The following is a 15071-nucleotide window of genomic DNA, read 5'->3' as shown; positions in this document are numbered from 1 at the left end:
AGGCCTCTCCTCCGCCATGAATTTGCCCAACACTCCTTTAAAGACATCTAGGTTGGTGGTCTTCATTGCCTCCTGCAACAGCAAATTCCATAGCTTAGCTAAACTCGGTCTGAAGGACTTCCTTGGATCTGTCTGGAGAACTACCATATTTTTCGCTCCATAAGACACACTTTTTCCCTCCTAAAAAGTAAGGGGAGATGTGTGTGTGTGTGTGTGTTATGGAGTGAATGCAGGGGGGAGGCAGGCAGGAAAAGCCCCCAAGAGCAGCACACAAGCTCTGCACGGCTCTTACAGGCTTTTCCCCAGGAGGGAGAAGGGTCTGACATGGCCAGTTAGTCCCTTCTCCCTCCTCGTAGAAAAGCCCGCAGGAGCCGCATGCTCCTTAAAGGGTGCGCGGCTCCTGTGGGCTTTTGTGGCAGGTGGGGGTATTGCCATAGCCGCTCGCAGCCCCTCCGGCCGGGAGAAGCTGCGTGGCTATGGCAGAAGCCAAGACAGCGAGCGGGATAGATCCTGCTCGCTGTCTTGGCTTCTTTGCTATTTGGGGCGGGGGAGGGACCCGGGCTTCCCCCAGCAACCCCAGAAGCTCTGTGCGCAGCCTGTCCACTACTCTTTGGTGCTGGGGGGGAAATAAGATTTTCCCCTTGATTTCCCCCTCTAAAAACTAGGTGCACCTTATGGTCCGGTGCGCCTTATGGAGCGAAAAATACGGTACGTAGGAGTTTCTTTGCTATCGGCCATGAGAACCAAACAGGAGTGTCTTTTGCTGCCTGCAAACAACTGATTATTTGAGAGGCAAGGAGCAATTCTTCCATGTGCGTTCTCTTTTATTTTTACTTATTGTGTTTATATCCCACCTTTTCCCTCCAAGGAGCTCAACGCTGTGTGCAGGGCTTGCCCCCTCCTCATCTTATCCTCGCAACGACCCTGCGAGGTCGGCTACAAGACTGCGACTGGCCCAAAGTCAGTGGGGATTTGCACTCTGGTCTCCCGGGTCCCAGCCCAACACTCGACAACTGCTACACTGCACAGACTCTCTCAGGAGAACGAGTGTGTCTGCCCCTCTCTGTGGGCTTCCCAAGAAGGCACCTGATTGGCCGCTGTTGCAAGAAAGATGCTGTGGTCCATTTCAGAAGAGGTTCTGGATGCCCACTCACCTGAGGCGGGCTTTGCTTTGGGCACCACCCGCCCCTTGAGTTCTTCGTCTTCCGGAGTGTAATTCCGCAACTTGAGCTCCCTGGAAAGGGGAAAGAAGAAAAGAGGGAAGCTTCAGTCTGATGTTGCACACTCATCAGCCTCCGACAAAGGCCACTCGCTTGGTGTCCAGCAAAGAGGGGCTCGTTCTGCCTGGCAGGGGTAGTTTTGAGGGTGAGAGAATGGCAATGGGGTCCTAGGAAGGAGAGGCCGTGCCTGGTGCTTGACCCAAGGAGCAGCGGGCTGAAAGCATGGATTGTTCGGGGCCCAAGCAGGTACCGTATTTTTCACTCTATAGGACGCACCGGACCATAGGAGGGGGAGAACGGGGAAAAAAATTTCTCCCCCTCTCTGCGCAGCGCCCCTTCAGCGAAGCAGTGGGAGAAACGGAGTCCCTTCCATTTCTTCTCCCGCTTCGATGGAGGGGCGCTGCGCAGAGAGGGAAAACTGTGCAGCGCCTCTCCAGCGAAGCGAAGCCTGGAGAGCAAGAGGGATCGGTGTGCACCGACTCCTCTCGCTCTCCAGGCTTCAGGCGGCTATCCGCAAGCCTTCAGAGCGCAGCGGGAACTCCGCAAGCCTTCAGAGCGCGGCAGGAGTTCGCGCTGCGCTCCGGGGGCTTCAGCGAAAGCAACACGAAGCCTCCGGAGCATGGGGGGAGCTCTCCCTCTGCGCTTCAGAGGCTTCGTGTTGCTATTGCTGAAGCCAAGGAGCCTGCATTCGCTCCATAAGATGCACACACATTTCCCCTTAATTTTTGAAGGGGGAAAAGTGCCGTCTTATAGAGTGAAAAATACGGTATTTGCATGGGGTGTCCTGGACTGGCTGGCTGTAGAGGAGTGGAAGAAGGCATCAGCTGGGGAATCCCCAAGGGAAGAAAGCTCAGAAGCAGAGGGTTGGTGGTGGGGTGAAGATGGGCAGAGGGAGAAGAGGGAGTGTGATGGTATGCAGTGACAACAGGGAATAAGACTGACAGACAAGGACAGGAGGAAACATCGTGGGCAGAATAAATGTCACACACAGGGAAAACAATGATAGAGTATGAGATCTTCACTTGCAGTCTTATAAATTACAGAGCCAGTGTGGCGTAGTGGTTAAGAGCGGTAGTCTCGTAATCTGGTGAACCGGGTTCGCTTCCCCGCTCCTCCACATGCAGCTGCTGGGTGACCTTGGGCTAGTTACGCTTCTCTGAAGTCTCTCAGCCCCACTCACCTCACAGAGTGTTTGTTGTGGGGGAGGAAGGGAAAGGAGATTGTTAGCTGCTTTGAGACTCCTTCGGGTAGTGATAAAGGGGGATATCAAATCCAAGCTCTTCTTCTTCTAATGAGGGAGCGGACTGGGAAGAGGAGGTGTCAGAAGCTGAAGGGGCAACAGGGTTAAGTGGGCAGAAAGAAGCTGGGGCAAAGTGTTAGAATTCCTGCTCCGTGGTTGCAGTCGTGGGATTGTTGTCTATCACATGACGGTGTATGTTTTAACTCCACGGAGTGGGAAGTGACGGAGACAGGATGTTTGTGTTCCTGTGTTCCGTGAAGTGGGACTATTGTCCTTTGATCTTTTTCTTTGCTGTCTGAGGCTAAAAAGAGAGGAAGCCATGTCGCAGTGCTCCGTGTGTGTTTGTATGTAAATAAAGTAGATTAGCCAAAATGCTGAGTCACTGAGTTCTTTTATGCAAACTGCGAAGACTCTGCGGGTCCCTAAGTGTGCCGATGTCTGTTGGCATCAGTCGCTGTGATGTTCGATCTGAAGAAAGCTGAGAGCCAGTGTGGTGTAGTGGTTCAGAGCGGTGGACTCGTAATCTGGTGAACCAGGTTCGCGTCTCCGCCCCTCCACATGCAGCTGCTGGGTGACCTTGGGCCAGTCACACTTCTCTGAAGTCTCTCAGCCCCACTCACCTCACAGAGTGTTTGTTGTGGGGGAGAAAGAGAAAGGAGAATTTTAGCCGCTTTGAGACTCCTTTGGGTAGCGATAAAGCGGGATATCAAATCCAAACTCTTCTTCTCCTTTGAAGCTCCCAAATGAACGACCAGGAGGGAGAGAACATGCCAGTTGGGCATGTGTCTCTCCCAGGGTCCTACTCGAGTGTAGGACGAGCTCCTGACACAAAGAACAGTCCTGATGCAGAGGTTGGAGAAGAGCAGGGCCAGGAGACAGAGATGAGGCTGGATGCAGCAACCCAGGATTTGGAGAGCTGGGAGAGGTCTTGCCACTGAGCTCAGCTCTGTCCGCAGCAGGAGCTCAGAGCTTTAAGAACAGGCAGTCTTCTGCCTCTGAGTTGGGAGGAGGTGGTGGCATAGAGAAGCAGAGAGCCCTGAAACCTGGGAGATTTTGTGCCCATGGACACAGAAACCAGCAAGAGGGGGACTCGAAAGCCAGACTGCATTGCTGCAGCACAGACCCACATCCAACTATCAAACCCCTTCAGAAACAGGCCGGGCAGCAGGAGGAGTGGGCTGCTTGTGTGTTTGGCAGGCGTGTGGGGCAAGAATAAAAAATTGGCTGGGGACTTGGGAGAGCATCTTTCTCTTTGTTGCTCTCCTTAGTGCAGCTGCTTAATCTTGCAGGGGACAAGCAAGGCAAGGAATGGAAAGTTGCTAGGCAGCATCAGAACTTATTTGCTCAGGTTCCGCTCTTTTCTACCCCCTCTTTCAATGCCTGTTTCCTTAGAAGCGAGTCCCACAGAGTTCAACAGGATTTACCCCCTGTGGCCAAAACCTTCTCTCCAAGCAGGAACGATAACCGGTGGGTAATTTCCAGGGTATGTGCAGTGAGCCAAACCTCTGGGTCTTTTGGGGCTGGTGGTTTTTTATTTATTTATGGATTTATAAACTGCTTTCCAACAAACGTTGTCAAAGCAGTATACTGTGAACACACACACACAGAGAGAGAGAGAGAGAGAGAGAGAGAAAATATGTACAGTGGTACCTCGGGTTAAGTACTTAATTTGTTCCGGCGGTTCTTACTTAACCTGAAACTGTTCTTAACCTGAAGCACCACTTTAGCTAATGGGGCCTCCTGCTGCTTCCATGCTGCCGGAGCATGATCTCTGTTCTCATCCTGAAACAAAGTTCTTAACCTGAAGCACTATTTCTGGGTTAGCAGAATCTGTAACCTGAAGCGTATGTAACCTGAAGCGTATGTAACCCGAGGTACCACTGTAATGGAAACTGGTATATGCTTAGCAATTTAAGGCACACTGATGATGGAAGAGAGTTCTACCAGTGACGGTTAGCTAAGAAAATTAAACAGAGCCTCCATCTTCAGAGGCAGTCTATATCTGAAAACCAGATTCTTAGAAGGAAGTAACTGAGGAGGGCTGAGAGAGAGGGAGGAAGAGAAAGAGAGAAAAGGAGGGAGATGCTCACAGTTTATTTAACGGGAGGAAATAGGAGGAGGAGACAGAGAGAGAGCAGAATTACTGGACCTGAACACCCCAGAGAAATATGCAACAGTGATTTTTAACCCTCCTATGCAATTGGGGTTTATAACTAATTCCGGAGGCATATTGAAATATGCAAAGCATTCCACCTAGCCTGTGCAACACATTTCTAACACCAAAGCAGTTGGTGGTTATGTGTTTCTTTTTAAATTCTTAGAGGGGAGAGGAAGACATTGGGGTCTGTTGCAACTGGAGCAAACAACCGGTTTTATTTTGCATATCCAAGATAGCGGAGGTGAGTTTTAAATCATGGAGATTTATCTTCTTCTTCTTTTTTAAAATGGCTATTCCGCTGGGGTGTGGTCATGTGTGTGCTATGCTCCAGGTGTGAGGTTTCTACCCACGCTACCACACCACCGCGGATCCTATGCTCCTTGTGGGTAAACTACGTGCGGCATCTCAGCAAAGGATCGTCTCTGTGTCTAAGTGCAGAGTTAAAAACGGGTTGTGCCGCTGGGCCTTCCGTTCAATTCCACAGCATCAGAGCAATGCCAGGAGCCAGAAACCAGCCGCATGACACCCCATGCCCACCAGGGAACCGCTGGAGGCTTGTTACATTTCTCTAGCCTGTCCAAACGGACAGATCCGAATCCCTTTAATTAACCACTAAATGCGAGGCTCTCGCAGACCTGCCACACGCAATTAGTAGCGCTGCCTCTTCCCGGCAAGAGACCTCCCAGGAGAGTCCTTTGGGTGTGCAGCCCGCAGTGTGGGGAGGAGGAGGGTGTTCAGCAGAGAAGCTCCCAATTCTGCGCTCAGGATCCATCCCTTGCCCCCGTCTCTGAAGACAGGGGATGGGAGTTGGTACCCGTTCCTCAGGGCTTGGCATCTTATTCCATTTAATTTGGACGTTTGTAAACCCCACTTGCATTCACAACACCACAGGGAGGTATACAGGCAAACATCCCCTCTGGGAAGCTACGGAAATCTCCATCCCCGGATGTTGTTGTTGTTTTAGAGAGAGAGAAAGATGGAAAATGAAAAGAGATGAGTCAGTCGCCTTGTCAGGATGTTTTCATCCACAGGTCAGCTCAGACAACCCGAGTGTTTCTTCTCTGCTGAACATTTCAATAACCCTGTCTTGTGTTGTGGAGCAGAGGCGGCACCAGCCTGCCCCTCTCGAGCTGCCTGCTCTACAGTCTGCTCGAACCGTTAGCCTTAATCAGCAGAAACGGAAAATGCAATATCAAAGTCATTCATTATTCACCACCCTTGGGATCGCGTAACAAGCCGCCTCGCGGCTCGCTTACCTCGTACGCTGTTTTAACAGGAAAAGCAAGTTTCCCTGTTATAAACAAGCTGGTTTTTCCTTTCTGAGGGGGCTGTGTGTGTGTGTGTGTGTGTGTGTGTGTCTGTCTCTCTCTCTCTCTCTCTCTGTGTGTGTGTGTGTGTGTGTGTGTGTGTGTAGAACACACAGTCCAAAGCTCAGCTCCTAATTTGCAAGAAGGGAGCAAACACTGACCTCTACGCTAGACGACAGAGCCATGATACTGCTCAAATCCCAGAGAGAGGGGGGGGGGGATAAGCAGAAACTTACTTATGCTTTCCCATATCTTTCTCTTCACCGTCGCCTCGGAAATGCTTGAGCTCCGGTGCGCCATCATCTTTATTCTGTGGAGAGAAAGAAAGAGGGGGGATATTAGGGGGAAGGAGAGCACCCATCAAGCCTGACGTTTCGCCAGTGCGAGATTTCAATGCAAAAAAACAAACAAACCCAGGCCCGGTGCCTGAACTGCATGTAAATGATCCAGCAGGCCCAGGGTTCTTCGGTGTCTGGGCTTAATTTCATTTCGCTCCAGGCTGAATTCCCCACTGAGAAATGGAAGGTGCGCAAAGACACACAAGGCCAGCGAGGAGGCAAATGAATTAGATGTTTGGCGGGTGCTGGGACGTGCAGAGCAAGTTTTGCATTTGGGGACTGCTGTGGTCCAAGCTGGATGAGCAAAGCAAGTCGAGAGCTGGCGCTGTTGGAGGGAGAGTTTGGCAGGGGGGTGGCAGAGAACACACACACAAACACACACACACGAGTCAAATGAAAGCTGACACTGTTTCCTGGAACGTGACGAATGCCAGGATAAACAGTGGCTCCTTCTGTACTCTGGTGAAGCTCCACCAAACACATATGAGCAAAGGGCAAGGGGATGCATGGCTAGAATGCATGCAGAGCTTTGCTGGGTTTGCGCCTTGCTTAGTGTCAGTACAGCTGCATGGTAATGTAGAATTAGATGGGGTTTTTAACAACAACTAGCCTCCCACACAGCTGTAAAACAGGCACCCCCAAACTCTGCCCTCCAGATGTTTTGGGACTACAATTCCCATCATCCCTGACCACTGGTCCCGTTAGCTAGGGATGATGAGAGTTGTAGTCCCAAAACAGCTGGAGAGCCGAGTTTGGGGGTGCCTGTAGTAAAATATGAAAGCATGTGGGAGCTCACAAAGAATAAGCAAACTGGAACAACTGGGTGCTCAATCCAACCATGTTTAAGAATTGTCATTGACTGAGTAGGTTAAGCATCAGATCTTGGCGGGGGTAAAAAGAAGCAAATGGAGTATCGTAGCACCTTGAAGACGTTTTTACGGCAAAACTGCCACAGACTACAGTCCACTTCAACCAATGTATGGAGTGTTATCCCAAGGTACAGCTATGAGCAGAAAGTACAGGTGGCAACAGTTTATGTTATTAGTGGTGAACCCTTTTTTGAAACAAAAAAAACAGAGTTGTGGATAACAGACACCCCAGCACTGGTTACTCCTACAAGTAGCAGCAGAGCTTCAATGCTTTTTTTTGGCCAAAGCCAGCTGGAGCTGATGGGAACTGTTAACACCTGGAGGGCACCAGGCTGACACAAGACATTAATACCTCTGTCAGAAAAAAACACGAAAATAGGATCAAGAGGGTGGGAAATGATAGCTCTTCTTCAACGTGGGTGACTGCTTTCTCACATACTATGGTCCCAAACACAGCAGGGAAGCCAGTGCAATTATGCAATAAATAAAATAATAATAATAATAATAATAATAATAATAATAATAATAATAATAATTATTATTATTATTATTATTATTATTATTATTATTATTATTTATTTATTTATTTGTACCCCGCTCATCTGCCTGGGTTTCCCCAGCCATTCTGGGTGGTTTCCAACAAAGATTAAAAATACATTAAAATGTCACACATTAAAAACTTCTCTGAACCTTCAGATGTCCTCTAAAAGTCTGGTAGTTGTTGTTCTCTTTGACATCTAATGGGAGGGCATTCCACAGGGTGGGCGCCACCACTGAGAAGGCCCTCTGCCTGGTTTCCTGTAACTTTGCTTCTCGCAGGGAGGGAACCGCCAGAAGGCCCTTGGAGGTGGACCTCGGCGTCTGGGCGGAACGATGGGGGTGGAGACGTTCCTTCAGGTATACCGGACCGAGGCCGTTTAGGGCTTTGAAGGTCAGCACCAACACTTTGAATTGTGCTCGGAAACCTAAGAAGGCCTGCTGTGATGCCCTTCAAATCCGGGAGGCGGGTGGTCCTTGCTTTCAGGTAGCCAGAAGGAAGACCCCGCAGAGGGCACCAACCTGGCGAGGCGATGGAAGGCACAGAATTTAGAATTATCCTGGCACAGCCTGTTATCCCCGGGCAGAAAAATGCCATCTCCCTAGAGCACAGAGCAAAACACATTGTGATGGCCTGGGATTCTGATTCTGAGGCTGAACCAGAGGAATCCCAGCCTGCACAGGAGTCCCCGCCTCCAGGGCCGGCTGAATTGGGGCAGGGCCTGGATTCTGAAGCGCCTGCACCTGTGTTAGATCCTCAGGAGCAGGCACCAGGTGAATCCACTCTGGCTCCAGAGGTGGTTGAGGACTCAGTGCCTGCAGGTGAGTCTCCCCCTGGGCCCAGTAACCCTCCAGCCTCTCCTGAACTGCAGAGACTCAGGGCAGAGAGGCGAAGGGAACTGGTTGCTCCCAGGAGGAGTGCTCGCCTTAAGGCCAAGAGAGGCGGGTCTCCTGGGGGCCGGGACCGCCCCTGGCCTCAGAACAGATAAAGGCCAGTCGGCCCGGTCCCAGGTTGTGGGAGCAACGTCGTTGTTGAGTTCCTGTTCCTGCCCGGACCCAGACCTGACTCTTCTGTGCTCCTGTCCCCGCCCGGCTTCCTGTTTCGGACCTCGCCCCGCTCCTTGTGGACTGATTCCAGGCTAGTGACCCAGGACCGGACTTTGACTACGCCTACGGTAACCTTCCCCCCGGGATCAGCACACACATCATCCCACGTGTCAGTTTTGTGAGCCGTGCTTGGAACTTTGGGCATTCATCGGCGCAGCAAATCTGGCTCTCATTTCAGGGATGTTTCTGCCCAACTTCTGGTGTTTTTCCTCCCCCGATCCTTCCTTGCCTTTTCCAACGGTGCTGTTGGGTTTTGCCAGCCATCTGGGACTTTTTAATCAGGACTTTGAATCAGTGAGCTGGTTGCATTCCGTGAGCAAGAGACAGATGGTGAGAGGGTCCCGTTTGGCTGCAGTTACACCAAGCAGGTGGCAGATGGCGACACAAGAGCCAATCAGGAGCTTGGGGGCGGAGCCGCACACGCTCTCTCCAAGTCTCCGGCTCCTTCGCTCTGCGATTGAGTCAGGCACCCGACAGATTGGACCCCAAAACCCAGGAGATAGCAAACAGCACAACCTGTTTTCTAAAGATCACACACGCAAACACACATGCACAGATAACAGGGAAGGCAGACAAGGAGCACACCAATACAGGGGATAAACTTTGCAGCCCTTGGTACCGTATTTTTCACTCTATAAGACGCATTTTCCCCCTCCTAAAAAGATAAACTTTGCAGCCCTGGGTAATTGAGGAACGCTGCCTCAACCGCTCACAAAATTAAACCAAAGAATACATAAAGATAGTGAGCTGGATCAGGCCAATGGCCCATCTAAGTCCAGCATCCTGATCTCACAGTGGCCAAGTGTGGGAAACCCACAACCAGGATTCGAACACAAGAGCCCACTCTCCCCCCCCCATCACTGCCTCCTGTTGGGAGGAGTTCCATAGGTGGTTGTTGTTTAGTCGTTTAGTTGTGTCCGCCTCTTCGTGACCCCCTGGACCAGATCACGCCAGGCACTCCTGTCTTCCACCGCCTCCCGCAGTTTGGTCAAACTCATGCTGGTAGCTTCGAGAACACTGTCCCGCCATCTCGTCCTCTGTCGTCTCCTTCTCCTTGTGCCCTCCATCTTTCCCAACATCAGGGTCTTTTCCAGGGAGTCTTCTCTTCTCCTGAGGTGGCCAAAGTCTTGGAGCCTCAACTTCAGGATCTGTCCTTCCAGGGAGCACTCAGGGCTGATTTCCTTCAGAATGGAGAGGTTTGATCTTCTTGCAGTCCATGGGACTCTCAAGAGTCTCCTCCAGCACCATAATTCAAAAGGATCCATTCTTTGGCAATCAGCCTTCTTTATGGTCCAGCTCTCACTTCCATACATCACTACTGGGAAAACCACAGCTTGAACTATATGGACCTTTGCTGACAAGGTGATGTCTCTGCTTTTTAAGATGCTGTCTAGGTTTCCATAGGCTTAACCATATGCTAAGTGAAGAAGTGGTGCTTTCTTTTATCAGTCCCGAAAGTTCCAACATTTAGCTTCATTGCGTGTTCTAGTGTTGTGAGAGAGGGAGAAAAACGTTCCTCTGCCCATGTTCTCCATGCCAGGCATGGTTTTATAAACTTCTAACACGTCAATTCTTCCTCACCTCTCCTCAGAATGGGGGGAGGGGAATCCCAAACATTGCCACCTTTCTTCCTAGAGGAGTCGCCCCCTCCCCTAAATCATCCTCCAGAGCTTTATCTACAGGACCACCTCTCCTGGTCTGCCCCACAAAGGACCTTAAGGTTCATGAATAACCATAGTTTAGAGGTCCCGGGCCCTAAGGAAGTCAGACTATCCTCCACCAGGGCCAGGGCCTTTTCAGTGATGGCTCCGACCTGGTGGAATCCCATGAGACTAGAGCCCTGCAGGATATAACCTCCTTCCGTCGGGCCTGTAAGACAGAGCTATTCCGCCTAGCCTCTAATTTGAATTCGGCCTGATCTTTTATTTCCCTTCTCTTCCCTCCCCTTTTATGAAGACCACCCACTCTGAGACCCCAGAGCTAATTCTCCCCTGGCCTCCTCGCTGGCCCAAGTAGGACCAATTCAGCCAGCTAGCCCTGGGGATTATCTAACTGATTTTTGATTTTTATTGCTATTCGTGTTTTTATACTGTATTTTATGCTGCTTTTATAATTAAGTGTTTTAAACTGTTTTAAATTTGTTGTAAGCCCAGTTTTTGAACTGGGAAGGGAGGGGCATAAATAAAAAAACTATTATTATTAATGCCTCCCATCAGTTCTAAGGTCCTGCAATGACTATCATTGCCAATGGGCTATCGGAGATGATTGTCACTTCATGAAGATGTACAGCTTAAGCAATAAGGATGGGCGTTCCACCTGCACGGCTGGTTTAACACACACTCTCCAAATCGGAGCCTTGGCATGAAGAAAGAGACAGAAGACAGGAGTTATGCAGCAAGAAGTCAAGGGAGGCTCTGGCTGGTGTAGTCTAGGCTGCAACCAGCCTCTCTTTTCGGGGGCCACCCCATGCCCTGACCCATCTGCCTCCACCGGAATCCCCTGTAATGTACAAGGGACTCTCAGGCGACGGGGGGGGGGGGGGAATTTCAGGCACCCATAAATCGGCAATTATGGATCTGAGATCTTTCCTACCCAAAATCTGCATAGAAGAAAGAGGCTTGCCAATTGGTTGGGAGTGTCTGAAAACCGGTCTGGGATTTGCATTTTGCCCCTGCCCCAGCCCCGAGTGCGAAGATCCTTCCCGTCTACAAGGGGAAAATGTGCTTATCTCCTTAGCTGCTTTCAAAGAGCCAGCCTGCCCAAAAGCCTGCCGTAGTTCCTGGTGTTCGCTCCTTATTGAAGTCATAATCCTTGCTCAGTCGCAGCAGGTTGCTATGGAAATGACGGCAGCCGCAGCCTGAATATTATGACTTTGCACAGCGGAACAAACAGGTGATGGGGTTGCGGCGGTGGCGGCGGCAGCTAGAAAGGAAAGCAGTCTCCTGCTTCTTTTAGTCTGGGGTGTGTGAGGGGGCTTTTTCAAACTGAGCGACACATTCCCTTGTGGGCAACCACTCAGGGGCCACATCCCAGCAGCAGGCAGGGCCAGAGCCAAAGGTGGGTGGAGGAACCAATATAATAATAATAATAATAATAATAATAATAATAATAATAATACAGTGGTGCCTCGCAAGACGAAATTAATCCGTTCCGTGAGGCTCTTCGTCTAGCAGTTTTTTCGTCTTGCGGGACAGTATTAGCGGATCAGCTGATAAGCGGCTTAGGGCTTAGGAAAAGGGGGGGGGAGGAAAAAAAACCTGCAGGAACTCACAAGACATTTTCGTCTTGCGAAGCAAGCCCATAGGGAAATTCGTTTTGCGAAGCGCCTCCAAAACGGAAAACCCTTTTGTCTACCGGGTTTTCCGTCTTGCGAGGCGTTCGTCTTGCGGGGCACCACTGTAATAATAATAATTTATTTATTTATACCCCACCCATCTGGCTGGGTTTTCCCAGCCATTCTGAGTGGCTTCCAACAAATTATTAAAATACAATAGTCTATTAAACATTAAAAGCTTTCCTAAACAGGGCTGCCTTCATATGTCTTCTAAAAATCTGGTACAGTGGTACCTCGGGTTACATACGCTTCAGGTTACATACGCTTCAGGTTACAGCCTCCGCTAACCGAGAAATATTACCTCGGGTTAAGAACTTTGCTTCAGGATGAGAACAGAAATTGTGCTCCGGCGGCGTGACGGCAGCGGGAGGCCCCATTGGCTAAAGTGGTGCTTCAGGTTAAGAACAGTTTCAGGTTAAGAACGGACCTCTGGAACAAATTAAGTACTTAACCCAAAGCAATGAGGGAACCGCCAGAAGGCCCTCAGAGCTGGACCTCAGCGTCCAGGCTGAACGGTGGGGGTGGAGACGCTCCTTCAGGTATACAGGACCGAGGCCGTTTAGGGCTTTAAAGGTCAGCACCAACAGTTTGAATTGTGCTCGGAACCAAGGTAGCATTTACCCTTCGTACAGTGTTCGAAATTTCCCATGTGCATTTTGCACCTAGCTATCAACCACTGGCTCTGGGCCGTTTTCAGACGCTAATACAGCATCCTGTAGAATTCTATCAGTTAAGGTACCGTAAATTTCGCTCTATAACACGCAGATTTTTTCTCCTAAAAAGGAAGGGGAAATGTCTGTGCGTGTTATAGAGCGAATGTGTGGTCCCTGGAGCCGAAAAATCAAGCAAAAATCAAATCGCAGGGCTGCACGCTGCACGGAGAAGCGAAACTTGAAAAGAGGAAGTGGCTGCTTTCCTGCATTCTGCCTCAGGGTCTTACTGCCCACCCTCCTCTGTTTCCTTGCTGTGTTTGCTGAAACGGAACAAAGAGCAGGGAAAGCCCCTCCCCTCCAGGCAAGCTCCAGTGCTGCTGGGGGAGAGGGAGAGAGAGGGGGGAAGGGAGAGAGGGGGGGAGGGAGGGAGGGAGGGAGGGAGGGAGAGAGAGAGAGGGAGAGAGAGAGAGGGAGAGAGAGAGAGATGGCTGGCTGGCTTGGGTGGGGGGAAACTTTTGCCTTCCTTTCCTCCCTACCCCTCTCCTGCATTCTTAGCCAGCTGCTTCTCTGCACACCCCTCTCCTGCTCCTTGTCCCTTCTGTGTTTTTCCTTCCCTCCCCACTTAAAATGTGGTTACAAAGCATAGATCCTCAGGATCTTTGCATTGGGTCACCCCAAATTCACCATCAGATCACATAGCATGTCCATGGCTACAGCCTGCCCCCCCAAAATCACGCACCCACTGTTGCCTGGGGCTGCAATGGTGCAAAAATGTGGTTAAAAAGCATGGATCCACATGGATCCTCAGGATCTTTGCATTGGGTCACCCCAAATTCACCATCAGATCACATAGCATGTCCATGGCTACAGCCTGCACCAAAAAAATCACGCACCCACTGTTGCCTGGGGCTGCAATGGTGCAAAAATGTGGTTAAAAAGCATGGATCCACAGGGATTCTCAGGATCCTTGCATTGGGTCACCCCAAATTCACCATCAGATCACATAGCATGTCCATGGCTACAGCCTGCCCCCCCAAAATCACGCACCCACTGTTGCATGGGGCTGCAATGGTGCAAAAACGTGGTTAAAAAGCATAGATCCACAGGGATTCTCAGGATCTTTGCATTGGGTCACCCCAAATTCAACATCAGATCACATAGCATGTCCATGGCTACAGCCTGCACCAAAAAAATCACGCACCCACTGTTGCCTGGGGCTGCAATGGTGCAAAAACGTGGTTACAGAGCATGGATCCACAGGGATTCTCAGGATCTTTGCATTGGGTCACCCCAAATTCACCATCAGATCACATGTCTGTGGCCACAGCATGAAGCCCAAAAATGATACATCCACTGTTTCATTCAGAATGTTTTTTCCCTTGTTTTCCTCCTCTAAAAACAATGTGCGTGTTATGGTCAGGTGCGTGTTATAGAGCGAAAAATACGGTATATTTTATCTGCACAGTCAGAATGAATTTCAGGAACCAAAATGCTTTTTCTCTGTGCAGCCTGAGCAGGAGCAGTGAACAACGTTATAGCTAATTGCTGTCGCTTGTCTTCACTTACCCCACTGCCTTGCCCACAGTTGTAAAGAATAGCCCTATATTATGGATGGTCAGTGTCACCATTAAGAGGCAGGAATAAGCTAATATGTGCACTGTTCCTGAATCAAGTGACTTTTCATCTTTAAGTTCTCTAAACCTTGCTCAAGGCTGTCCTCTGAACCGGCCAGGTGTTTCACTGAGAACCAATCACAGTGAGTCCATCCTTTGAAAAATAAGACTTTAGAGCTGTCTTTCCCCAAAATGGCAATTAGACATTCCATTTTGGCGACTGTAAACTTGGTTTAAGGAGCCATTTGACACCTAGCTTATATACAGTGGTACTTGATTGTCGAACGGCTTAGGTTGTCGAACAAATCGGCTCCCAAACTCTGCAAAGCAGTTTGAGTATTCCGGTTTGCAAACTTTTTTGGAAGCTGAACGTCCGACACGGCTTCCAATTGAGTGCAGAAAGCTCCTGCTGCCAATCGGAAGCTGCGCCTTGCTTTTCGAACCATTCCGGGAGTTGAACGGACTCCTGGAATGGATTAAGTTCGACAACCAAGGTACCACTGTATCTGAGTTTCTAACGCTGCCTTTGTGCAGCAGGCTAGTTTCTGCACACACCCCTCTATTCACTGCCAAGGCAAGGAAGAGGTGTTATCAGTGTTCAAGGACACATTCCAGAGAGGCAAAAACATTCGAGGAGGATGCACAACAACAGGGCTGATGATGGAGGTGCAGCTGATGAAAGACTTCAGGCTACA

At 50.1% G+C, this 15071-nt stretch overlaps 1 protein-coding gene across 1 annotated transcript in view; it reads right to left on the bottom strand.

Moving 5' to 3' along the window:
* Positions 1-15071, bottom strand: part of CCDC12 (coiled-coil domain containing 12) — a 36847-nt gene that overhangs the window by 6368 nt on the left and 15408 nt on the right. The window contains exons 2-3 of the mRNA XM_083704403.1: positions 6162-6235; positions 1155-1234 (exon numbers count right to left, since the gene is read on the bottom strand). Of these exons, the coding sequence (XP_083560529.1) occupies positions 1155-1234; positions 6162-6235 (154 nt within the window). The remainder of the gene's footprint in view (positions 1-1154; positions 1235-6161; positions 6236-15071) is intronic.

This window comes from Podarcis gaigeae, assembly GCF_964106915.1.
Source record: "Podarcis gaigeae genome assembly, chromosome: 12".
In the NCBI taxonomy this organism is placed as follows: Eukaryota; Metazoa; Chordata; class Lepidosauria; order Squamata; family Lacertidae; genus Podarcis; species Podarcis gaigeae.
The sequence above is the reverse complement of the archived record's forward strand: the minus strand, read 5'-3'. Positions and strand labels throughout refer to the sequence as shown.